Genomic DNA, 26,992 nt, shown 5'->3' with positions numbered 1-26,992 from the left:
TTAAAAGCAAGCCACTGTGATCTGGGCAGAGTGCCTTACACACCAGGAATGGCAATAAACTTAGAATGGTTTAAAACTCGATGTAACTTACAAATTATGTATTGAAATATTAAAGGCAACCAGAATCACGGCTGAGGGCCACACACGCCAAGAATGGTAATAAACTAAGAGTTGTTTAAAACTCGTTGCAACTTATAAATTAGGTATTGAAATATTAAAGGCATGTCGCCACAAACGCAGCAGAAGGCATCAGACTCCAGGAATGGCAGCAAATAAGGTTTTAAGGCCTACTGCTAAATTACAAATACCAAATTAGAATTTTAAGGCAAGTGACCACAAACACGGATGAAGGACTTACACGCCACGAACGGCAATAGTATAAAAAATTTAAAAACCTATTGTAAAACAGCAAATACGGTAGCAAAGGTTAATTAAAAAAACATGAAATTGATCACCAAACGGGTGAAATAAGATAATGGTAAACTTTGTAATACAACCCTTAACATCCACTGGACACTACACTACTAGATTTATTCCAGAAGGCGACCAAAACTAGACTTATATAACCGTTAATGTAGGCATTAAAAGATATTGTAATAAATAATACAATAATGAAAAACAAGGACCAGTACAAAAGTTCCGTAAAGGGATACTGGGGCTGATTATACCCGCAGAAGGCGTGAAGGAGCGTTACACTGAACTACTGCCCATCAGGCCTCCTTTTAGAACACTCATGTCTTACAAGAACCAAGGGACACAGACGGTGCTCCAGGAATCGACCTCTGAGAAGGTCTGGCAACAAACACTTTCGCGAGCGATGAGACACGCAGCCAAGAGTTGCGTTCACTTCACAAGATGGTAACTCAGACTAGTGGCAGTCTAACGAATGGCTAATGATAATCTTGTTGAAGCTACCTGACGTCCGATAAACCAAATGCAACGATGGAACAACACGCCAAAGCCGGAACCGGCGGTCTGCACTACGTCTCTAGAATACTGTGCTTAAAATGCCCGGAACGAGAAAGGAATCACTACCACCAGAGGAGAAGAATCACGAACCGGCCTACAATCAAGAAAGCTGTCAAAACTACACGCCTTACCGGACAGCAGTGACAAGGCGAGAAAACGTACACTGCCGTTACATACACCTACTCCCAGGGCAGGTAACTGGGGCATTAGCGGCCACCAGACAAGAAACATTATCGCTCTTTGAACTTAACAAATTGTAACAAGTTGAACGCAGTAAATAGTAATAAGAAGTCGAGGAAAGCTTATCAGATCCGCCTTCCCCAACCACCACTCCACTCGCTGCTCTTCGCCTCAGCGACACTTCGAGCAGCAACACGAACCCAAGTCACTGGAGAATCGCGGGATACCACAATGGTGGAGGTTTCTCTACTTGGATGGAAATGCACTCAAAGCTTGCTGGATCCGGTTTACGAAGAGGTCGTGCACCCTCGTGACCACAGCCCTTCCATCCGGCAGTCCGTGCGTGCCGCCAGCGGTCCCGGCGTGTTCTGGCACTGCGCGGACCTGGCTCCTCCCGAGTCCCCAACCGAACTCGCACACTCACACGACCCAGGAAAACAACGGCGTCGCCCCAAAGATAGGGCAACAATTACTACATACCGATAACCGCCGCTGCTGCCACTAGCGGACAGGGAACAGTCGTGAAAGCGAGTGCCGCCAGTCAACACACGAGAAGAAAACAACCGCAGTCATGCCAACTAATCGTTACTGTCTGGCCTCCAAGAGAGGGCGGAAACCTACAAACAGCAGCAACGGGAGCCGCAGCACATCTCAACCTCGTCGGAAGTAACTTAGAGCCGACATAATATACTCACAACTACACAGAACACTGTTCTGACCACGAACACACTTGCAACGTTGGTTGGTTGGTTGATTTGGAGGAGGGGACCAAACAGCGAGGTCATCTGTCCCATCGGATGAGGGAAGGATGGGGAAGGAAATCGGCCCTGCCCATTCAATGGAATCATCCCAGCATTTGCGTGAAGCGATTTAGGGAAATCACAGCAAACCTAAATCATTATGGCCGTATGCGGGTTTAAACCGTCGTCCTCCCGAATGCGAGTCCAGTGTGCTAACCAATGCACCATCACGCTCTGTCACTTGGAACGTATTGAGGATATTGCACAGGTGGCGTTGGTGATCAAATACAACGACGCAACGTGCAGGCTTGGCTACTATCTGCATATACACTAGTGGCCATTAAAATTGCTACACCACGAAGATGTGCTACAGACGCGAAATTTAACCGACAGGAAGAAGATGCTGTGATATGCAAATGATTAGCTTTTCAGAGGATTCCCACAAAGTTGGCGCCGGTGGCGACACCTACAACCTGCTGACATGAGGAATGTTTCCAACCGATTTCTCATACACAAACAGCAGTTGACCGGCGTTGCCTGGTGAAACGTTGTTGTGATGTCTCGTGTAAGGAGGAGAAATGTGTACCATCACGTTTCCGACTTTGATAAAGGTCGGATTGAGCCTATAGCGATTGCGGGTTATCGTATCGCGAGATTGCTGCTAGCGTTGGTCGAGATCCAATGCCTCTTAGCAGAATATGGAATCGGTGGGTTCAGGAGGGTAATACGGAACGCCGTGCTGGATCCAAACGGCCTCGTATCACTAGCAGTCGAGATGACAGGCACCTTATCCGCATGGCTGTAACGGGTCGTGCAGCAACGTCTCGATCCATGAGTCAACAGGTGGGGACGTTTGCAAGACAACAACCATCTGCACGAACAGTTCGACGACGTTTGCAGCAGCATGGACTATCAGCTCGGAGACCATGGCTGCGGTTACCCTCGACGCTGCATCACAGACAGGAGCGCCTGTGATGGTATACTCAACGACGAACCTGGGTGCACGATTGGCAAAACGACATTTTTTCGGATAAATCCAGGTTCTGTTTACAGCATCATGATGGTCGCATCCGTGTTTCGTGACATCGCGGTGAACACACACTGGAAGCGTGTATTCGTCATCGCCATATTGGCGTATCATCCGGCGTGATGATATGGGGTGCCATTGGTTACACGTCTCGGTCAACTCTTGTTCGCATTGACGGCAATTTGAACAGTTGACGTTACGTTTCAGATGTGTTACGACCCGTGGCTCTACCCTTCATTCGATCCCTGCGAAAACCATTTCAGCAGGATAATGCACGACCGCATGTTGGAGGTCCTGTACTCGCCTCTCTGGATACAGAAAATGTTCGACTGCTGCCCTGGCCAGCACATTCTCCAGATCTCTCACCAAGTGAAAACGTCTGGTCAATGGTGGCCGAGCAACTGGCTCGTCATAATACGCCAGTCACTACTCTCGATGAACTGTGGTATCGTGTTGAAGCTGCATGGGCAGCTGTACCTGTACACGCCATCCAAGCTCTGATTGACTCAATGCCCAGGCGTATGAAGGCCGTTATTACGGCCAGAGGTGGTTGTCCTGGGTACTGATTTCTTAGGATCTATGCACCCAAATTGCGTGAAAGTGTAATCACATGTCAGTTCTAGTATAATATATTTGTCCAAGGAATACCCGTTTATCATCTGCATTTCTTCTTGGTGTAGCAATTTTAATGGCCAGTAGTGTATGTTCAAGTATTCATTTTTTGCGGTGTCGCCACACTTTCGTCTAACCCCCGTACATCTGTGCCGACGCGGAGGTGAAGGTAGTGTCTCGGAAAGCCGCGAGCAGAATTCGTAACGGTGCGAGCTGCGGGACTGTGCTGGCCAATCAGCGGTGTGCGGCGCCGCGCTGCGGACGCTGGAGGGGCAGACGGCCGCAGAGCTACAAAAGCCGGCCGCCGCCGCCAGGCCCATTCACGCCGCGGTCCTCGCCATGACGCCTTCTCGAGGTGAGTTCCAGCGCGTCTCAGCACGTCCTCTGCACTCCGGAGACTGGCCTCACACAGCTCTGTCCTGTCCGAGGCTCTTCATCTTACTTTCATTAAGCTCTGGTTTCCCTCTACAATTTTTAACCGTGTCACCCCTTACCACTCCACCAATAAACTTCCTTTCCTTATCAGACTAACGATTCTTTTAAAGAGTAAACCGCTATTTGACTGTTATATTTATCTTTTGTACTATCCAGATTTCGGATTTTATGCCATTATAAAGTAGAATGCAAAAGGATTTAGACCATTATTAAGTGGGCCGGCCGTTGTGGCCGAGCGGTTCTAGGCGCTTCAGTCTGGAACCGCGCGACCACTACGGTAGCAGGTTCGAATCCTGCCTCGGGCATGGGTATCTGATGTCCTTAGGTTAGTTAGATTTCAGTAGTTCTAAGTTCTACGGGAGTGATGTCCTCAGATGTTAAGTCCCATAGTGCTCAGAGCCATTTGAGTCATTTTGAACATCATTACTTATCCGATCTAACCATCTAATCTTTGGGACAAAACTTTCTCTTATTGTCCGAACTGTTTATCGTCCACCTTTAATTTCCGTACAAGCCTACACTCCAAACGGATAATTTCAGAACGAAAAATCCTAACATTTACGCTTACATCCGATGTTAACAAGTGTCTCTTAAAAAACTATTTGCTTGCTATTCCCAGTTTGCATTTTAAATCTGCTCTACTTCGGGGATCGTCACTTTCATTGTGGAGCCCAAATAGCAAAACTTATCTGCTACCTTGAGCGTCTTATTTCTCTATCAAAATCGCTCGTAGTCCCCTGTTTTAGAATAACTGCACTCCATTAAGCTGGTTTTACTTTTTTTGCGTTAGTTTTATAATCTCTTTTCAAGGCACCGTACAGTGCGTTCAGTTGCTTTTCCAAGTACTTTGAAGTCTTTGTGAGAAGTGCAATGTCACTGCCAAACCGCAAAGTTTTTATTTATTTTCCGTAATCTTTAATTCCCTTTCTCAATTTGTCCTCGGTTTCCCACACAATGTCCATATCGAATAACATCAGGGATAACCCTTAACTGTGTCTCACTCCCTACTCAACTACTGCTACATAATCTTCGGCTGTTATAACTTCGGTTACGTTCCTGTATATGTTGCAGATAATCTTCCGTACCCTGTATTTTATACCTGTTAAGTCCGCTCTACTTTGTGCATTTGAATCCCCTTCTTAATGTAACCAATATGCTCAAAGTAATAGTGTCAATAAGAATTTGAATAGAGTGTCTTACCATGTATTATCCTATTGGTAGTGATGTGCCCTTGCCTTTTTCTGACCGTTGATTGGCTTACCCAGTTATTCATGGCGGAACCGATATTTTTTCTCGAATAACTAAATTTTCCACATTCTCACAGCATTATTAGAGGTGAAAGTCACGATGACTCACAGAAGATCGACATACCAAGCAGGAATCGAACCCTACTTGTTTAGACTAGTCTGACAGTCAAAACGCCACCAAGTAATATTTTGCGTTAATTTTTTCATCTCCATCCTTCGTTCATCTCTACATCCTTAGTAACCTTTTTCAGATGTTTTAATCTTCATCTCTACAATGTTCCCCACCTACTTCTACTTTCAGTCCTCTAATGTGATTTTCACCGAAAAGTACTTTCATAGTCCTCGTTTCGCGACTCTTTATTTATTACCCCTCGCACATTGTGTAGGCGTTAGCACACTTTTAATACATTAATGACATATTAGTTCTCATTCTGCTTGGAATAATCGTTCACGAAGCAGCTTTTGACCTGCCTGCACACTAATCACTATGTGATAAAGACAAATATTTGAAAAACTATCAACTTACACTTGGTAAGCGCAATTGAGTATTTTCTTTATAACATTAGATGCCGCACTATCATCTATTGACAGACAGAAAGAGTACGCAGAGGGGTATTATTATGTGCCTTCTTCTTTGACAGATATGAATCATGTTTTTCTATGAGATGTTGTAGTCCAAACAAATGTAAGCCGGACGCAATGCTTGTGAAGGTAAAGGAGGATGACTAACGTCTTAACATTGCTTTGACAACGAGATCAGGAAAACAAGCACCTACTGCATGAGGAGGGAGCGCAGAAAATAGGTAGTAGCTTTTCTAAGGAAACATTCCAGTATTCTTAAGTGATTTAGGGAAACCACGTGGAAGTTAAACCCCATTCTTCCCATCTGCGGAAAAAGTTCCTGAACCATTGCTCTATCTATCTCAGTAAAGTGCTTAGTGTCTGGTGCTACCTTTATGTATCTGGTTCAAAAAATGGTTCAAATGGCTCTGAGCACTATGGGACTTGACATCTATGGTCATCAGTCCCCTAGAACTTAGAACTACTTAAACCTAACTAAGGACATCACACAACACCCAGTCATCACGAGGCAGGGAAAATCCCTGACTCCGCCGGGAATCGAACCCGGGAACCCGGGCGTGGGAAGCGAGAACGCTACCGCACGACCACGAGCTGCGGACGTATGTATCTGGTTTTCATAAACACGTAGCCCAGTACCACGACTGGTTGGTTATGTAAGCACTCCGATTACGATTCTGGAAACTCGACTGTAGTTGTCCGAGCTCTTCTTACACAGTCGATAATCGCTCCTCATACAAACATTCTACCGTAGTTGAAACTTGCTTGAGGGGTGGCCGAGCGGTTCTAGGCGCTACAGTCTGGAACCGCGCGACCGCTACGGGCGCAGGTTCGAATCCTGCCTCGGGCATGGATATGTGTGATGTCCTTAGGTTAGTTAGGTTTAAGTAGTTCTAATTTCTAGGGGACTGATGACGTCAGCAGTTAAGACCCATAGTGCTCAGAGTCATTTTTTTGAAACTTGCTTGGGTATCCAGCGTTCTACTTCCTCTTAAAATCGTTAATTACCGTGGACAAAGCGATTTTACTTGGAGTGAAGGTGTTAAGTGAGAAGAAAATTATACATTTCATTTTATTTGTCATTTGTTCACTATGATATATTTTTTGCATTAATTGAACTGATTGGCAATAATCGTGAACTGCACAGCTGGCTAATTTGTAACTCATATACCCACTATCTCTGTTAGTGACATTTACTCTCGTACAGTGACTACCCATAAACCATTCGCTAATTTTGGGCGCAGGAATATGGGTGAGCTTTTACTGATTCAGGAGTTTTCTAGCCATTCTAAATCCCCAAAACCTGGGGTACAACAATCTTCGATCATTGATCAATCCATCCTTTTTTCCTGCAACGCACATAATTTAGTCAGGTTTTGAACGCATTAATTGCGGTATTACGATTTTTAAACATGTCTTCTTGCACAGTGTGTTCCTTCGCTTTCTCCTCCTTACGCGTTCACTGACTTCATAAAGACACCATACTCTCTGCTTAATTAAAATATTGCGCTGACGAAACGGGCAGTTGATTTACATACATCACTAACATAGAACAACAGGCGCTCCGGAAACCGGCGTTTCATCGAGCTAGCGAAATCGATTCGGGCCTCACATTTAAACCTGACGGCTAAAATCGGTTCACGAAATTGGGATTCTGTATTATTTAAAGAAGGCCTGTGTAACATGATGCGTTGTTCTAGGGAATGAACGCAGTGGAATGGTAGTTAAAGCCACCTTGTGTGATATTACACACAGTGGTCATAATGTTGTATCACTTCGAAAAAAAATAAAGCCTTGACCTTGAAACTTGGTGATCGTGTTAGAAATATTCCATGTGTGCAATGTTCCTTCAATGCGACAAACTTTTCCCATCGATGGCTAACTTGGCGGAGATCTAGGTTGTATAAAACCGCATTTTGGGTGTGCAGGAAACGCTCCTCCACGAAACTGATCTCGTCGGCATTTTGAAAATGCCTTTGAAGGAAGCTTTTTTCGTCTGTGGAAAGAGGAAGAAGACATAGGACGCAATAGCAGGAGAAAGTGAGTAATGTACCAAAATTTGATAACCAGTGCAGAATGTATTGGGGGTGTGCGCACTGGCGGACCCCAATGAGAGGCAATCTTTCTCACGTGCAGTAGGCTGAAAACTAATCCGTTACTGATTTTAATATTTGGTCACGTCGACTGTGATACCTGGGCCTCTTTTTATTCATGGCTCTTCACCGACAAATGGTCTGACACTTCGTTCTTCGTCATTCAGACATGTATTACCACGCGGGATGCTCCTGCGTCACCTAAACCACAGTGATATTTGTTGGTGCATTGTTGCATACTTTCACCAACACAAAATGTATTTCAAAATGCATAGGTTTCTGCGGTCAGTGTCATTCTCACTAAAATCCTCTTGAGTGTACTATTCCGTCTGCTGAAAATGCTAAAATAACTGACGTTTCGGCCTCGTTGGAGCGTCATAGTCCAGACCCTGGGGAAGGCAACAAAACCGAAACGTCAGTTATTTTTATAGTATTTTTAGCAATTTAAGTATTTTTAAAATGACGCTGCAGTACGTCCAGAAAAAATTTTAATAAGTTCAGCATAGATTATTGCGGCATTTAATTTTGGCTGCTCTAGCGGCGATATGTCACTGAGGCGCGAATATTTCAATGTATAGCGAGACTGCAGATATTTACTTGCAAAAAAATTAAAAAAAAAGAAAACAAAAAACAAAAAAAATACGTAACTTATTTTTTTTCAGATGATAATTAAAAGTTTATGGCTTACTTGCGGTTCCTAGATACACTATCTGATAAAAAGTATTAGTATTTCGCTGTGTATTGCAGAACTGACCACCAGATGTCACGAGAAGCGGACCCGCCGGTGTGAAAGGAGACGGGAAGTACTCTGGCGTCAGTAGAGAAGCTGTGACAGCGGAATGGGTCGCTCAGGAGAGCTCAATGATTTCCAATGTGGACTAGTCATTAGATGTCACCTCAGTAACAGATACACCGTTGACATTTAAACGCTTCAAAAGCTGCCCAAGTCCACTATTGGTGATGTGACTGTGAAGTGGAAACGCAAAGGAACAACCAGAGATAAACCACGACAAGACATACATGTTGTGAGGGACAGAGACCATCGAAAATTGCGAAGGGCGGTAGTAAAAAATTGCATAAAATCAGAGGGAGGAATCACTCGTGATTCACAAAGTGGTATCAGCAGTCCGACTAGTACAGTGACTGTGCGTAGGGATTTAAAAACACTGGTGTGAAACGGTCGAGCAGCTTCTCGTAAGTCACGCACTTCTGTAGTCAATGCTAAACAACACTTGATGTGGCGCAAAGAGCGCTGGAAACGAGTGATTTGGAGTGAAGCACCGCTCTACACTCTGTAGTAATGACGGGAGTGTTTGGCTTTTGAGAATGCCCAGAGAGCGTTACCTGTCACCATGTGTAGTACCAACGGTGAAGTGTTTTTCGAGGTAAGAATGTGGACCCTTCATTGCTCTTGAGAGAACGCTAAATTTGTAAAGCTGTGAGCATAGTTGACAGCATTGTGTAATGCGTACAGTTTGGAGGAGACGACTGTTTGTATCTGCTTAACAACGCACCCCCGCGCCCGGGTTCCCGGGTTCGATTCCCTGCGGGGTCAGGGATTTTCTCTGCCTCGTGATGACTGGGTGTTGTGTGATGTCCCTTAGGTTAGTTAGGTTTAAGTAGTTCTAAGTTCTAGGGGACTGATGACTATAGCTGTTAAGTCCCATAGTGCTCAGAGCCATTTGAACCATTTTGAACCCTGTCATAAAGCAGCATCTGTGAAGCATTAGTTTGTGGGGAATAACAATAATTAAAAGGACTGGCATGCCCAGAGTTCCGATTTGAGACCAGTGGAACAGCTTTAGGATGAGTTTGAACGCCGACTTCACTCCAGACTCCACCCTCCGACACCAATACCATCTCTGGTTTCGGGTCATGAGGAAGAACTGTCTGCCATCCACCCCCCCCCCCCCCCCCGCTTCCCCCCATAGACATTCAGACACCTAATAGAAAGTGTAACCAGGAGCGTTCGGATCGTCATAGAGAAGAAATGCGGTAGAATTACTAATAGATGTAAGGATACTTTTGATTACATAGTGTGGTAGAATTGATCCACTTCGTCCGTTTTGATGTTAAACTTCTGCTTTTACAACTCTTCATTCCTCTCATGACTTCGCCTTTCTTTTATTTACCCTTAAGTCATATTCTGTGCTATGTATCTTGTCCAGTCGTTAAAACATATATTTTAAGTCATTCTTAAACTGATCGGGAAGATAATGTCTGCGGACCTCAGGTTTAGTATCTGCTCCTTTTCAGTTTTATTCATCTTTCAAAATTATTTTTAAGTTCCTGTATTGTTTCGTCGATGTACAAGAAACGGGATAACGACGGAGAACCTACATCTAGATGGGCGGACGGAGATCTGGACTCCTCCTCTCTAGAATGTGTGTCGTGCCCTAACAATTACAGCCTGTGATTCAGTGGCTCAACTATGTGAACACACTGCTCAGGGTAGGTGAATATCTTGGCTGATCAAAAGTATCCGGACATACATATGTGGGCATTGTTTGGGGTGTGTGAACCCTTCGTCTTTATGATGGCTTGAACTCTGCTGGGGACACAGCCAATGAGGTGTTTGTAGAATGTTTGTAGAGGAACAGTAGCCCAGGGGTCGAAACCAGAGCAGGTAGTGATGTTGGACGCTGGGGTCTAGAGCTCTGACAGCGTTCTAAATCATCTCAAAGGTTCTCTGTTGGGTTCAGGTCGTGACTCTGGCAGCTCAGTCCCTTACAGACCAAACCTTTGCCTCACAGACGTTGCTTAGAGTGCGCTGTCACGCTGATACAAACGGTAATCGTCTCCTTCACATCCGTCCGCATTTAGCGTTTTGTTCAGCACAATAACAGAAATCACACTCCAAACACGTAAAACACCTCCCATAACGTAACACCACTTCCTCCGTACTTCACTGTTGGCACTACACGTGACGACAGGTAACGTTCTCCAGGTATTCACCAAACTCAAGCCCTTCCACCGGATTGCTGCAGGCTATAGTATGATTCATCATTCCAAAGCAGTCGTTTTCAATCATCCATTGTCCAGTGGCGTCTTTTAACACTGACAACAGAAATATGTAGCTTATGAGGAGATGTTCGACCATTCTACGCCAAGTCTTTTAACTCCCTATGCACAGTCATTGTGGTACCTGAACTGCTGGTACCGCTTTGCAACTCAGGAGTGATTTCTTGTGCTTATCTCATGCGATTTTTTACAACTACCATCCGCAATGCTCGACGATCCCAATATGTAAGCATATGAGGTCTGCCTGGTCTCCGTTTATATGTGGGTGTTCCTTCGTGTTCCACCAACACTCACGATGGGCAGCTTTAGAATAATTGAAATGTCAGTGATGGATCTCTTTTCTCAGGTGACATCGAATGGCTAGCCCACGTTCGAAATCACTGACTTCTTCTGACCGACCTACTCTACTGTTACTATTTCTCTGCTTATAACACAAAACTGCCCGTCTTTTATATTGGCCTGTCTGCACCTAGTGATATCTGTTTGTCAATGCCACAACACAGAGGGGTGTCCAGATACCTTCTACGAGGTAGTGCAGACCTGCAGCAGACCAGTATGATACATTATTTTAATGAATGGTCAACACAGGAACCATTTTACGAGAACTGAGCCGGCATCTGTGGCCGAGCGGTTCTAGGCGTTTAAGTCTGGAACCGCACTGCTGCTGCAGTCGCAGGTTCGAGTCCTGCCTCGGGCATGGATGTGTGTGATGTCCTTAGGTTAGTTAGGTTTAAGTAGTTCTAAGTCTAGGGGACTGATGACCTCAGATGTTAAGTCCCATAGTACTTAGAGCCATTTGAACCATTTGAACGAGAACTGAAAGGTTGTACTCCACTGCAGAAATTAATAAACGAACACCAAAATAATGGACTTGCAGATCCGTGTCTTATTCACGCCAGTGTTTTGGCTTCCATAAATCCATTTAAGTTATTGTCGCAGGCGCTACGCTGTTAAACGAAATACTTTAGACTATAAAATTTTAGCATCTGTTAATTACGGACTTGAACCTATGAGACCCGTACAAGTTTCATCATGCACTTACGAGGAGCGACAGTGCGCGGGAAAAAGGTATGATTATGCAACGATAATTGCAGTGAAAGCGTAAAGTACCGTTTTGTGAATACTGCGAGAAATTGCAGCTCATCTGCGAAAGAAACCGCGAATAAAACTTCACGTGCTACTTTTTCTAAATATTGCTAGGTGGCGTAGGATTGTTACGGACGGTAATTAACATGCACAGGTGGGGGTTCTCCCGTCACAGATCGTGAGAGTAACTAAATTGTAAATTTCTTATGGTGATCGATTTTTGCAGCAGCTATGTATTAACTGTAATCATCAGTTTTCCGCTAAATTAGCAGGTACTTTGTGTCTGCATTTCCTGCCATCCTTTGCTTCCTTCTTAATGCCACTCTATGCGCTGCCGTCCGTCACATCATCCGGGATATAAAATCTCTTCCTCCCTCACCTCCCCTTCCATATATCTCTCTAAGACTGTCTTTATAAGGCCCTCCTTTCTTTTATTTGCCTCATCCACTTTCTTTTCCTCATTTTCATCAAATCCAGTAATTTGTTTGCTCTCCCACTCTTCTGAGTGCCTCTTCGTTTTTCACTCTTCCTATCGAACTTATTCCTTCTATCGTCCGCCGTGTCCACATTTCAAAAGTCTGCAGCGTTCCTTGTCTTTCTTCCTCAGTGCCCACATTTCAGCACCATACTGTAGGACACTCCATACAAGATATTTAATTAGTCGTTTTGTCAAAGCATTGTCCATATTGGTAGAGATAAAAAACTGTAATAATTAGCAAGAAAACATCTTTTCACACGTTGCACATGAATTTTCTCTTTGCACACTGAGACCTGTTTTACGTTTCGAACAAGGCATCCAGAACATACTGACGTCAGAGGAGACTTTTGACATTCTGAATGCTTACAGCCCCATATTTTTTTGACTTCATGACATAAAGTGGACCGAGCGGTCTGAGGCACTGCAGTCATGGACTGTGCGGCTGGTCCCGGCGGAGGTTCGAGTCCTCACCGGACGTGTGTGTGTGTGTGTGTGTGTGTGTGTGTGTTTGTCCTTAGGATAATTTAGCTTAAGTAGTGTGTAAGCTTAGGGACTGATGACCTTAGCAGTTAAGTCCCATAAGATTTCACACACACATAAAGTGGAGCTATTATTTTTTCCGGCATACTCCGCAATAACACCGATTAATGAATATTCATAATTTTGCGATGTATACAGCCCGCACCACAGTAATCGAAACACCGTCAGTTCAATTATGTCCCCCTGCTACATCTCTTTTCAGCAAAGCTTTACTTGCTGTTGCCTATTTACATTTTATATCCTGTTCCCTACGGCACTAGTCAGTTATTTTAATATTCTGCAAGAAAAACTTGCAAACAAATTAATTGCCTTATTTCCTAACCTAATTCCCTCAACATCGTCTCAGTTGATTTGACTTCGCTATCATTTTCTTTGTTTTTATTGATGTTTATTTTATCTTTTTTGAAGACACTATCCACTCCATTGATGTGATTGCCCAAATCATTTGTCATCTCTGACGGAACATTAAACGAATTTTTATTTCTTCTCCCTAAACTTAAGTGTTTATACAGTTAAGTTGATTATTTTAGACTCTCGCTGTTGCTTCTCAACAGCTCAATGTTTGAGTAAAGAAATGGCGAATAACGACGCTGCTTCTCGTAACAACGCTGAAGAGGAGCACCACAAATAATGAAGCAGATGTTTACAGTGGCTGTAGGAACTCAACCATGTTACTAAAGTAGCGTAACGTTCTTGGGAAAGCGTAGCAGTTGTTTTTGACTTAGAACGCTGTTAAACCTGACCGTGGGGTGACATTCTTTCCTGTGCGTGGCTATAATTACGACCTTGAATGTACATTTAGATTCGCCGGGCGCTCATTTCATGTCGATCAAGCTAAAGCGAAAGGGAGAGCGGACGGCGAATTCTCAAGGACGCTCCTGCCACACCTTGGTCACGTTCAGAGGCGCACGCCAGGCGCTCGTAGATGGTTGCGCCCGATAGCTCTTTACGGCAAACACCGGCAACTAATGAATGTCCTACTACAACACTCATTAATTACTCTAAGGGACAGACTTGTGGGAGCCTCGTTTAGATACAGCAAACAACTATGGTCGGAATGGCATTGTCAGTGAAGTGAATTTACTGAAAGTTATTAGAAGCAATGCCAATCGTTAAAAACTTTGTCTCCTGAAAGCAGTCATCTCGAACTTACAAGCACCGGTACATTATTTGAAACCTACTACTGGAGGATACACGGCATGTCTTGTTACTAAAGGTCGTTCACGAACACTTCCAAGGCAGACGAATCCACTTATGGAGACTATAAAGAATGCTGATGAATATTTTTTATCGCTTTTGGAAAGGGAAATGGAAATAAATCACACGGTGAAAGATCTGCACTCTCCGTGGTTGCTGTACTTCGGAAACAACGTGGTGGTGTCGCGTTGCGTTCAACATCGCAGTTTACTACCATTCAAGCTATCCTGACCGCGCCGATTAAGATTATGTCACAATTAAGTTTGATAGCCGGTGTCTTCTGCGTGTTGGCGATACTTGTGGCACCGCTTCCATCACTGGTAAGAAATTTTTTTCCACTTTCTCTGCTATTGAGACTGACATACTCATCCGTCAATGAAGTCGTTGCCCTTATTTTTCTTTCTTTTACTCCTTCCTCTCACGCATTTACAATTGGGCTTTGGACCATAACGGCATTTTGGGAAAGATAACCAATGGCGGGCGAGGGGCCAGGCAAGAAAGAAAATATTAGACGTCTATGGAGATAACTATGTCAAAATTTTCCAGAAATAAAGAGAATAGCACGAAATAGAGAAGAGTGTTTTCAGCGACTAGGCATGTCCTTTAAAATATGATAAATGATAGTCATAGATGTACGCTACAAGAGTTGAAGCGGTACTTGGGCTTCAAAACAAGTACCTGTATTTTGGATGTATTTTGTCTGAAGCAGTAAAATCCTTTGCAGTACGTCTTTCATGCTATTACTTTAGGTTTTAGAAAAGAACAAGAGGGCGTACACCAGTCTACCAGTTTTCTCTCAACATCCAAGTGAAAGTGTAACCATAACGATGTGATCACTGCAACATACAGCGCACAGCATTCATTTGTCCATATGCAATGTCCTCATCACAACTCAAATGGCTATCGCTTCGTTTCAGATGAAACTGCTCTACTCAAGCTTCTTAGATGTTGACGTGCGAAAATAATAATAATGTCTGTGATGTCCACCCCGATAGCTGAGTGATGCTGACACGATAGCTCAGCGTGTTCGGTCAGAGAGCTGGTTGGCATCTGTAATAAAAAACTGGGTGAAAGAATCAACAACGAACATGATGTCATGTGACGTCCGCAACGACCAAACACAACGATAAACAACGAAAAAAAAAGTGGTCAGCGTGACGGAATGTCACGCCAAGGGACCCGGGTTCGATTCCCGGCTGGGTCGGAGATTTTTTCCTCTCAGGGTCTCCCTGGCTCCCTGCCGTCGTTGGATAAGCAGCTGCAGCAGCAAGTCGTATACTCCTAGCTCACTCATTTGTTACATAGTTTAATTCTTAATTTCTTTGCATGTTTTTGGTACTTGCATTGTCTAATTCATAAATTTCTGGCGTATTATAGTATTTGAGAGTTGTAGCATCGCGTTTTAGTACCTGAATAGTGTAAATTCGCGTAGTCGTTTGTCTTCTGTTTTTGTTTTGAACGGTCAGTGTCGGTTGGTCACAGTCAGTGTGCTCCCTGCCGTCGTTGGATAAGCAGCTGCAGCAGCAAGTCGTATACTCCTAGCTCACTCATTTCTTACATAGTTTAATTCTTAATTTCTTTGCGTGTTTTTGGTACTTGCATTGTTTAATTCATAAATTTCGGGCGTATTATAGTATTTGAGAGTTGTAGCATCGCGTTTTAGTACCTGAATAGTGTAAAATCGCGTAGTCTCCTTCCGCCGCCGAGCAGTGTGTCAGCAGTGCGCAAGTAGCAGCATTACTGCATTTACTAGGCAATCTTGTATTTTAATAACCGTTTTTGTCGATTTGTTCGCGGTCTCTGTAGATTAGTTCAGACGTTCTTTGCACAACAGTTTTTAGCATGGATAGGGACTGCAACTGCTGTGTTCGGATGCAGGCTGAGTTGGCATCCTTCGCTCCCAGCTTCAGGCAGTGTTGGCTTCGGTCACACAGCTTGAGGCTGTTGCAAATGGGCATCACTGTGGGGTTCCGGATGGGGGTTTGTCGGGGACGGCCAGCTCGTCCCACGCATCCCCCGATCGGACTACGACTGTGGTTGCCCGGGATACTGCTCGCATTGAGGCTGATCCCTCACCTGTGGTAGAATGGGAGGTCGTCTCAAGGTGTGGCAGGGGGCGAAAGACATTTCGGAGGGCTGAACGGAAGGCCTCGCCAGTTTGTCTGACGAACCGGTTTCAGGCTCTGCCTCAGGCTGATACTGATCTTCGGCCTGACATGGCTGCTTGTCCTGTTCCAGAGGTTGCCCCTCAGTCTGCAAGATCCGGGCGGTCGCAGAGGGTGGGCTTACTGGTAGTTGGGAGCTCCAACGTCAGGCGCGTAATGGGGCCCCTTAGGGATATGGCAGCAAGAGAGGGGAAGAAAACCAATGTGCACTCCGTGTGCATACCGGGGGGAGTCATTCCAGATGTGGAAAGGGTCCTTCCGGATGCCATGAAGGGTACAGGGTGCACCCATCTGCAGGTGGTCGCTCATGTCGGCACCAATGATGTGTGTCGCTATGGATCCGAGGAAATCCTCTCTGGCTTCCGGCGGCTATCTGATTTGGTGAAGACTGCCAGTCTCGCTAGCGGGATGAAAGCAGAGCTCACCATCTGCAGCATCGTCGACAGGACTGACTGCGGACCTTTGGTTCAGAGCCGAGTGGAGGGTCTGAATCAGAGGCTGAGACGGTTCTGCGACCGTGTGGGCTGCAGATTCCTCGACTTGCGCCATAGGGTGGTGGGGTTTCGGGTTCCGCTGGATAGGTCAGGAGTCCACTACACGCAACAAGCGGCTACACGGGTAGCAGGTGTTGTGTGGCGTGGGCTGGGCGGTTTTTTAGGTTAGATGGCCTTGGGCAAGTACAGAAAGGGCAACAGCCTCAACGGGTGCAGGGCAAAGTCAGGACATGCGGGGAACAAGCAGCAATCGGTATTGTAATTGTAAACTGTCTAAGCTGCGTTGGTAAAGTACCGGAACTTCAAGCGCTGATAGAAAGCACCGAAGCCGAAATCGTTATAGGTACAGAAAGCTGGTTGAAGCCAGAGATAAATTCTGCCGAAATTTTTACAAAGGTACAGACGGTGTTTAGAAAGGATAGATTGCATGCAACCGGTGGTGGAGTGTTCGTCGCTGTTAGTAGTAGTTTATCCTGTAGTGAAATAGAAGTGGATAGTTCCTGTGAATTATTATGGGTGGAGGTTACACTCAACAACCGAGCTAGGTTAATAATTGGCTCCTTTTACCGACCTCCCGACTCAGCAGCATTAGTGGCAGAACAACTGAGAGAAAATTTGGATAACAAAAAAATGGCTCTGAGCACTATGGGACTCAACTGCTGTGGTCATCAGTCCCCTAGAACTTAGAACTACTTAAACCTAACTAACCTAAGGACAGCACACAACACCCAGCCATCACGAGGCAGAGAAAATCCCTGACCCTGCCGGGAATCGAACCCGGGAACCCGGGCGTGGGAAGCGAGAACGCTACCACACGACCACGAGATGCGGGCATTTGGAATACATTTCACATAAATTTTCTCAGCATGTTATAGTCTTAGGTGGAGATTTCAATTTACCAGATATAGACTGGGACACTCAGATGTTTAGGACGGGTGGTAGGGACAGAGCATCGAGTGACATTATACTGAGTGCACTATCCGAAAATTACCTCGAGCAATTAAACGGAGAACCGACTCGTGGAGATAACATCTTGGACCTACTGATAACAAACAGACCCGAACTTTTCGACTCTGTACAGAACAGGGAATCAGTGATCATAAGGCCGTTGCAGCATCCCTGAATATGGAAGTAAGTAGGAATATAAAAAAAGGGAGGAAGGTTTATCTGTTTAGCAAAAGTAATAGAAGGCAGATTTCAGACTACCTAACAGATCAAAACGAAAATTTCTGTTCCGACACTGACAATGTTGAGTGTTTATGGAAAAAGTTCAAGGCAATCGTAAAATGCGTTTTAGACAGGTACGTGCCGAGTAAAACTGTGAGGGACGGGAAAAACCCACCGTGGTACAACAACAAAGTTAGAAAACTACTGCGAAAGCAAAGAGAGCTTAACTCTAAGTTTAAACGCAGCCAAAACCTCTCAGACAAACGGAAGCTAAACGATGTCAAAGTTAGCGTAAGGAGGGCTATGCGTGAAGCGTTCAGTGAATTCGAAAGTAAAATTCTATGTACCGACTTGACAGAAAATCCTAGGAAGTTCTGGTCTTACGTTAAATCAGTAAGTGGCTCGAAACAGCATATCCAGACACTCCGGGATGATGATGGCATTGAAACAGAGGATGACACGCGTAAAGCTGAAATACTAAACACCTTTTTCCAAAGCTGTTTCACAGAGGAAGACCGCACTGCAGTTCCTTCTCTAAATCCTCGCACAAACGAAAAAATGGCTGACATCGAAATAAGTGTCCAAGGAATAGAAAAGCAACTGGAATCACTCAACAGAGGAAAGTCCACTTGACCTGACGGGATACCAATTCGATTCTACACAGAGTACGCGAAAGAACTTGCCCCCTTCTAACAGCCGTGTACTGCAAGTCTCTAGAGAAACGGAAGGTTCCAAATGATTGGAAAAGAGCACAGGTAGTCCCAGTCTTCAAGAAGGGTCGTCGAGCAGATGCGCAAAACTATAGACCTATATCTCTGATATCGATCTGTTGTAGAATTTTAGAACATGTTTTTTGCTCGAGTATCATGTCGTTTTTGGAAACCCAGAATCTACTATGTAGGAATCAACATGGATTCCGGAAACAGCGATCGTGTGAGACCCAACTCGCTTTATTTGTTCATGAGACCCAGAAAATATTAGATACAGGCTCCCAGGTAGTTGCTATTTTTCTTGACTTCCGGAAGGCGTTCGATACAGTTCCGCACTGTCGCCTGATAAACAAAGTAAGAGCCTACGGAATATCAGACCAGCTGTGTGGCTGGATTGAAGAGTTTTTAGCAAACAGAACACAGCATGTTGTTATCAATGGAGAGACGTCTACAGACGTTAAAGTAACCTCTGGCGTGCCATAGGGGAGTGTTATGGGACCATTGCTTTTCACAATATATATAAATGACCTAGTAGATAGTGTCGGAAGTCCCATGCGGCTTTTCGCGGATGATGCTGTAGTATACAGAGAAGTTGCAGCATTAGAAAATTGTAGCGAAATGCAGGAAGATCTGCAGCGGATAGGCACTTGGTGCAGGGAGTGGCAACTGACCCTTAACATAGACAAATGTAAGGTATTGAGAATACATAGAAAGAAGGATCCTTTATTGTATGATTATATGATAGCGGAACAAACACTGGTAGCAGTTACTTCTGTAAAATATCTGGGAATATGCGTGCGGAACGATTTGAAGTGGAATGATCATATAAAATTAATTGTTGGTAAGGCGGGTACCAGGTTGAGATTCATTGGGAGAGTCCTTAGAAAATGTAGTCCATCAACAAAGGAGGTGGCTTACAAAACACTCGTTCGACCTATACTTGAGTATTGCTCATCAGTGTGGGATCCGTACCAGATCAGGTTGACGGAGGAGATAGAGAAGATCCAAAGAAGAGCGGCGCGTTTCGTCACAAGGTTATTTGGTAACCGTGATAGCGTTACGGAGATGTTTAACAAACTCAAGTGGCAGACTCTGCAAGAGAGGCGCTCTGCATCGCGGTGTAGCTTGCTCGCCAGGTTTCGAGAGGGTGCGTTTCTGGATGAGGTATCGAATATATTGCTTCCCCTTACTTATACCTCCCGAGGAGATCACGAATGTAAAATTAGAGAGATTAGAGCGCTAGATTAGAGGCTTTCAGACAGTCGTTCTTCCCGCGAACCATACGCGACTGGAACAGAAAAGGGAGGTAATGACAGTGGCACGTAAAGTGCCCTCCGCAACACACCGTTGGGTGGCTTGCGGAGTATAAATGTAGATGTAGATGTAGATGGGTGTTGTGTTGTGTTGTCCTCATCATCGTTTCATCATCATCAGTGGAAGGCAACGGGAAACTACCACTGAAATCTCTTCCCAAGACCCTCATGCGGCGGACCTCTCTGACGAGGTTTCCCCCATGTCAAGACTCGCCGTAAGTGTCTGTGATAGAAGTATAAAATTACAACCTTCTGTTTCTCGCTTAGATTATGGATCCGCTGTGAACTTCGAGAGAGTTGACGCTGGCTACGTCCTCTGCCAAACATTCTTTGGCAACAGCCGTTGTTAGACGCCCCAGTTGACACTCATCTTAAAAAAAATCGGGTCTTAAATCGCTGGAGCGACGAAAATGTATCAAAAAGAAGCCACCAGAGATGCCGAATGAAAGTTTCTTAAGCTATTTACAATTACATTCACTTTGAAATTACATAAAGTCAATATCTGGAAATGCTCCATGCAAATACCAACACGAAACTGTATACGGCGTACTGGTTCAGCGGAGACAGTTTGATACAGCTGATCGACCAGTCTTTTAATGTACCCCGTGTTGTAGCTGTCACCGGTACTACTCCATGTCTGTCAACAGTTTAATGCCTTCTTACCTATTTTAATAATCGCACATTGTCGAAACTGTAATCGATTAGAGAAGATAGTGATAACGTTTATCTAAAATTTACATCAGCAGCCTGTGAATTATTGCAATGTGCATGACATGCCTTTTGTTACTGAAAGAGCTAGCTAGACTAGCGGTTCTCACAATTTTTAAAGTGATTTAAGCGTTCCAGCCAAACACCACAGTTGTTCTCATGCTTGATACCTAGGAGCTATTGATATGAAGAATAAGAAATGTCACAGCAACAACCATTTTTTGAACGTATTGTACTGATTGGTGGAGCAGTGAGTTGTCAGCGCAATTTCCAAATACCATGTCTCTCCCAAGAATATTATTTTCTGACGAATGTGCAACATATCTCAGTTCACGCAGAGAGTATAAGGTTTTCTGGTCTACACAAAAGTCTCCATTACACACAAAAGTTGAATAGGAACGTGTTATGATACGGGCTGGGATGTCATCACGATACCACGCCAGACAACTCACTAAGGGGAATAATCAAGGCAATTTGCCTCAACGCTGCCAAAATACTAAGGATGAATTGAGCAGTAAAATTGAGGAAGCCGGAGAAGCTCTACGGCATGTCAAGGAGGACATGGAGATCTGTATATCTCTGTGTAAATCAAAATAGAGCACAAACAGATCCTCTCGGTACATGGTTTTTTATATGTAAGTACTCCAACACATCACAAATTGTTTTAAACTGTGGGTCAGGTACTTCTTGGACATATGTTCTTCTATTAGTCCTACCTGGTAAAGGTGTCACACTAACGAATGGTAAACATTGACGTATTGCGGTTGAGCCAAAGGAATGGATAGATAACCCAAAAATGTCAAATAAAAGTAAAATATAACAAGAAAGTGTACTGGTGCAGAAGCGACCTTTTCAGGACAGGCAGGGTGAAGGCATTCTTCGGGGATCGTTGAATTTTAAGCTATGAACTTTCATGAACAAAAAAGAAAATTTCAGAATACAAATGCGCTCGGCCAGATCGGTTTGTGAAATCATTAGCCAGTCAAGGCGCTCAGAAGATGTTGCTTTACAGCATCGGAACGAAGTCCGAGAAAGAGTAGGAACGGAATCACGTCACTGATAGCTGAAACTCAGGGCCAGAGAACTCGTCGTGCCTGGAACCTGCGTTCCAAGCGGTAACCAGAGGTTAACACATAATTTCTCTCTCACCCTCCTTACTGGTTAACCACAGCAGGTGTATAGTGGTTATGTTGTCATTAGTTCAACATGGACAAAGAACCTTTGCTGATCATACAATGTAGGCTTTGACGGCCGGTAAGTTGGTCGCAGGTTATGTTCCAAAAATGAACAGCATAGAGACAGAAGTAATGACAAATTAACAATGCTCAAGCACATACAGTGGAAGATGTTACTGATTTGTTTGACTGATGGGGCTGCTAAGTGCTATACCATCTACTGCATTCCCCTGACTTAAGTCCTCGTGAGTTCAACTCGATTTTTAAAGTGAAGGAAACACTTCAAGGCATTCGCTTCAGAGCTGGTACAAATTCGTCGAGCAATAGACCGCGCCGCTCGAACACAACTGGCACTGCTAAGAGTATAATTCGACTTCCACATCACTGGCAACGGATTATACACAATGCTGGTGTCTACTTTGAAGGTTAATAAAACTTTGAAATACATATCTGCTTTGTACGAGCTGTAAATAAATAGTTGCCACTATTAAAGTTCCAACCCTCGTATATAAACGATCTTACGATTAGTATACAACAAGCAGAATTAGTTATTTTTGCAGATGACACTAGTAATGTAATGAATCCAAGCGTACATGCAGAATCAGAAAAATGGCAAACAAAGTTATTAAAAGTATAATTGACTGTTTTTTTGCAAATGGTCTTACCCTCAATTTTAAATATTCAGTTCTGCACATCTAGAGGCATTACACCAATGATAAGAGTAACATATGGTGAGGAAATAGTAAGTAGGATGGAAACTTCAAAATTCTTAGGTTCCATATTGGTGGGAATTTAAACTGGAGAAAACACATCTTCCAGCTCCTAAAACAACTTAGGTCAGCCCATTTGTGCTTACAATCATTGCAAATCTTGGGGAGAGGCAACTCAGTATATTTTGCACATTTTAGTTCAATAATGTCAGATGGTATAATGTTCTGGAGTAACTCATCTTTAGGAAAGAAAGTATCGATTGAGCAAAAACGTTCTGTGAGAATAATATGCGGTGCTCTCCCAGGATCATCTTGTAGATATCTGTTAAGAAGTTGAGCGTTCTGACTACTGCTTCACATTATATTTATTCCCTGATTAAGTTTGTTGTAAATAATGCAGTGCAGTTCAAGAGGAACAATGAGGTACATAATTACAATACCAAAAGGCAAAATGACATTCATTAAGCCACATTAAATTTGTCTTAAGCATAAAAAGTGGTACATAATGCTGCAGCAAACAGTTTTGATCATTTAGCGAGTGTCTAATAGACAGCAAAGTAAAATTTGGTAAGAAATTGAGAACGTTTCTTCTTGACAAGTCCTTCTACCCCGTGAAGAATTTCTATTATTCTAATGTGTGAAAGGTGGTGGCTAGGAATTACGAAGTCTCATCTGTATATCTATTTTCTTTTTGTAAATAAAAAATTAGAAATGTTCAGAATGTAACAGGATGTACAAATTAATTTGCGACGTGAATGTATCATGACTTGTTCCACATCATTGCGAACTATCGTGCAAAATGATCCATTGTACATGTAACTAACTAACTTCGCAATGTCGTCAATACGTTGGAAGAGTCACTCGCGGTCAGAACAGTCTCCTGCGTAGTTGTGAGTACATTATGTAAGAGCTACGTGCATTCAAACCTGGGCTAATTGTTGGTGCTCGTATGATGAATTCTTCCGTAAGCAAGGAAGCCGAAAGGATTGGTGTTTCAAGCGGCGTCTATCGAAGGTCTATACCGCAAGCAAGGAAAGCGGCAAAACATCATTGCGCTAAGCCAGAACGCCCACGAAAGCGTGCTTTGAGTGATCGTGACAGACGGTCTTTGAAGCGGGTTATGACGAAAAATAAGGGGACGACAGCTCCAAAAGTCACTGCCGAAATTAACGTCGCACTCACGAACCATGTCGGCACCAAAGCAACGCGAAGGGAGGTCCATGAGCAGAAACTGCAAGGCGAGCTGGAATTCCAAAACCACTCATCAATGGTACAAATGCCCGTGACGGCAGAAAGTGGTGCAGAGGCCATAAAAGCTGGACAGTGAAGCAGTGGAAGATGTTATGTAGTCGGATGAGTCTTGATTGGTACTGTTTCCAATTTTTGACCGAGATGTCATTGGGCTGGATCAGTCTTGTTTCACACTATTTCGAATTTGTGGCCACGCTTACGTCCCAAGAGTGGATTATGGCGGGTGTCCGGTGATATTTAGGTCAGCCATACCATACACACATCAAAAAAAGTTTTGCATCACCACGGTTTCCAGAATTCCTGAAGATAGACGTTGACTGTGGATGTTGTACCACAGACACAGTCCCTTTGACTGTTCGGAGATGTAACTAAACCCTCCGAAAGATGTAAACAACCATGCATGAGTAGCGCCTATTAGACGGAGGGAGTGCGACAGCCGATCTGTTCCAGTCATTCCACCAGGAAGGAGGTACACGTTTCGTGTTGTCTGTAGTTCAACCATGCCTATGTCGATACCGCTGTTCGATCACGTCCGCATTGTTACTTTGTGGCAGAAACGGCTCTCAACAAGGGAAGTGTCCAGGCGTCTCGGAGTGAACCAAAGCGATGTTAGAAGGTAAGTCAGCGTTGGCCGAGCGTTGGCTGAGCTTCCTTCTAATTTTATTTATCCAATGGTGGTTGTGCACACAGCACTCCATGGAGTCGCCAATCAACAAAGCGATGTTGTTTGGACACAGAGGAGATATAGAGAGACGGGAACTATAAATGACATGACTCGCTGAGGCCGCCCAAGGGCTACTACTGCAGTGGATGACCGCCACCTACAGATTATGGCTCTGAGGAGCCCTGACAGCAACGCCACCATGTTGAATAATGCTTTTCGTACTGCCACAGGACGTAGTCTTACAACTAAAACTGTGTGCACAAATGGTTCAAATGGCTCTGAGCACTATGGGACTTAACATCTGTGGTCATCAGTCCCCTAGAACCTAGAACTACTTAAACCTAACTAACCTAAGGACATCACACACATCCACGCCCGAGGCAGGATTCGAAACTGCGACCGTAGCAGTCGCGCGGCTCCGGACTGAGCGCCTAGAACCGCTAGACCACCGCGGCCGGCAACTGTGCACAATAGGCTGCATAATGCGCAACCACTACCGACGTCCATGGCAGGGTCCATCTTTCTAACCACAACACCATGCAGCGCGGTACATATGGGCCCAACAACATGCTCAGAATTGGCATCACGTTCTCTTCACCGATGAGTGTCGCATATGCCTTAAACCAGACAATCGTCGGAGACGTGTTTGGAGGCAACCGGGACTGGCTGAACGTCTTACACACCCTGTCCAGTGAGTGCAGGAAGGTGGAGGTTCATTGGTGTTTTGGGATGGCATTTTGTTGGGCTGACGTACACCACTGGTTATCATGGAATGTGCGTAACGGTTGTATGATACGTGAATACCATCCGATAGTGTAACCATACCGGCAGCATAGTGGCGAGGCATTCGTCTTCATGGACGACCATTCGCGTCCCCATGGTGCATATCTTATGAATGACTTCCTTCAGGATAACGACATCACTCGATTAGAGTGGCCAACGTGTTCTCCAGACATGAACTCTATCGAACATGCCTGGGATAGATTGAAAAGGGCTGTTTATGGACGACATGACCCACCAACCACTTTCAGGAATCTACGCCGAATCGCCGTTGAGCAGTGGGACAGTCTAGACCAACAGTGCCTTGATGAACTTGTGGATAGTATGCCACGACGAATACAGGCATGCATCCATGCAAGAGGACGTGCTACTGGGTATTAGAGGTATCGGTGGGTGCAGCAATCTGGACCACCACCTCTGAAGGTCTCGCTGTATGGAGGTACAACATGCAGTGTGTGGTTATCATGAGCAATAAAAAGGGCGGAAATGATGTTTATGTTGGTCTCAATTCCAATTTTCTGGAAAGGTTTCGGAACTGTCGGAACCGAGGTGATGCAAAACTTTTTTGATTGTAGCATTCCATAGGTCCCATGGTTACTCTGCTAGGTCACATTATTGACAAGGATTATGTGATCATTTGGTTGACCAGGTCCATGCTATGGTACGATGCTCCCGAATGGCGATGCTGCACATCAAGACGACAGATTCTTACACAGCTCGCATCGTCCGGGTCTGGTTTTGTGAAGCTGCGGACGAACTGTCGCATGCCTCCTGACCACCACATCCACCAGATCTCTTTGCGGTCTACTTTCGAGAGAAGCGTGCTTGATCGCTATCCACCTCCATCGTCCTGCCACTATTTCTCAGGAAGAATGGTGTACTTAAAAATCATGTAGAACATACATTTATCCATTCCGAGAGTGGAAGGTATACCCGGGTGATCAAAAAGTCAGTATAAATTTGAAAACTTAATAAACCGCGGAATAATGTAGATAGGTGAAAATTGACACACATGCTTGGAATGACATGGGGTTTTATTAGAAAAAAAATACACCCCATATTGCTAGACGCGTGAAAGATCTCCTGCGCGCGTCGTTTGGTGATGATCGTGCGCTCAGCCGCCACTTTCGTCATGCTTGCCTCCCAGGTCCACAGATCTCAGTCCGTGCGATTATTGGCTTTGTGGTTACCTGAAGTCGCAAGTGTATCGTGATACCGACATCTCTAGTGATGCTGAAAGACAACATCCGACGCCAATGCCTCTCCATAACTCCGGACACGCTTTACAGTGCTGTTCACAACATTATTCCTCGACTACAGCTATTGTTGAGGAATGATGGTGGACATATTGAGCATTTCCTGTAAAGAACATCATCTTTGCTTTGTCTTACTTCGCTATGCCAATTATTGCTATTCTGGTCAGATGAAGCGTCATCTGTCGGACATTTTTGAACTTTTGTGTTTTTTTGGTTCTGATAAAACCCCATGTCATTCCAAGCATGTGTGTCAATTTGTACCTCTCTATCTACATTATTCCGTGCTTTATTCAGTTTTCAAATTTATACTGACTTTACGATCACCCGGTATTTATTGGCAATGGTAATGAGTTGTGGTCTTGTTGCTTCCATATTTTTGTGAAGGCTATATGTAT

The 26,992-nt window shown here is 44.4% G+C and overlaps 1 protein-coding gene across 1 annotated transcript in view; it reads left to right on the top strand.

The window, feature by feature from the left end:
- The first annotated feature begins 3,843 nt into the window (after positions 1 to 3,843).
- LOC126203494 (protein yellow-like) overlaps positions 3,844 to 26,992 on the top strand; it is an 81,938-nt gene continuing 58,789 nt past the window's right edge. Inside the window, exon 1 of the mRNA XM_049937823.1 lies at positions 3,844 to 3,883. Within this exon, the coding sequence (XP_049793780.1) occupies positions 3,868 to 3,883 (16 nt within the window). The 5' untranslated portion in view covers positions 3,844 to 3,867. The remainder of the gene's footprint in view (positions 3,884 to 26,992) is intronic.

Source organism: Schistocerca nitens, chromosome 9 (assembly GCF_023898315.1).
Source record: "Schistocerca nitens isolate TAMUIC-IGC-003100 chromosome 9, iqSchNite1.1, whole genome shotgun sequence".
Classification (NCBI taxonomy): Eukaryota; Metazoa; Arthropoda; class Insecta; order Orthoptera; family Acrididae; genus Schistocerca; species Schistocerca nitens.
The sequence above is the reverse complement of the archived record's forward strand: the minus strand, read 5'-3'. Positions and strand labels throughout refer to the sequence as shown.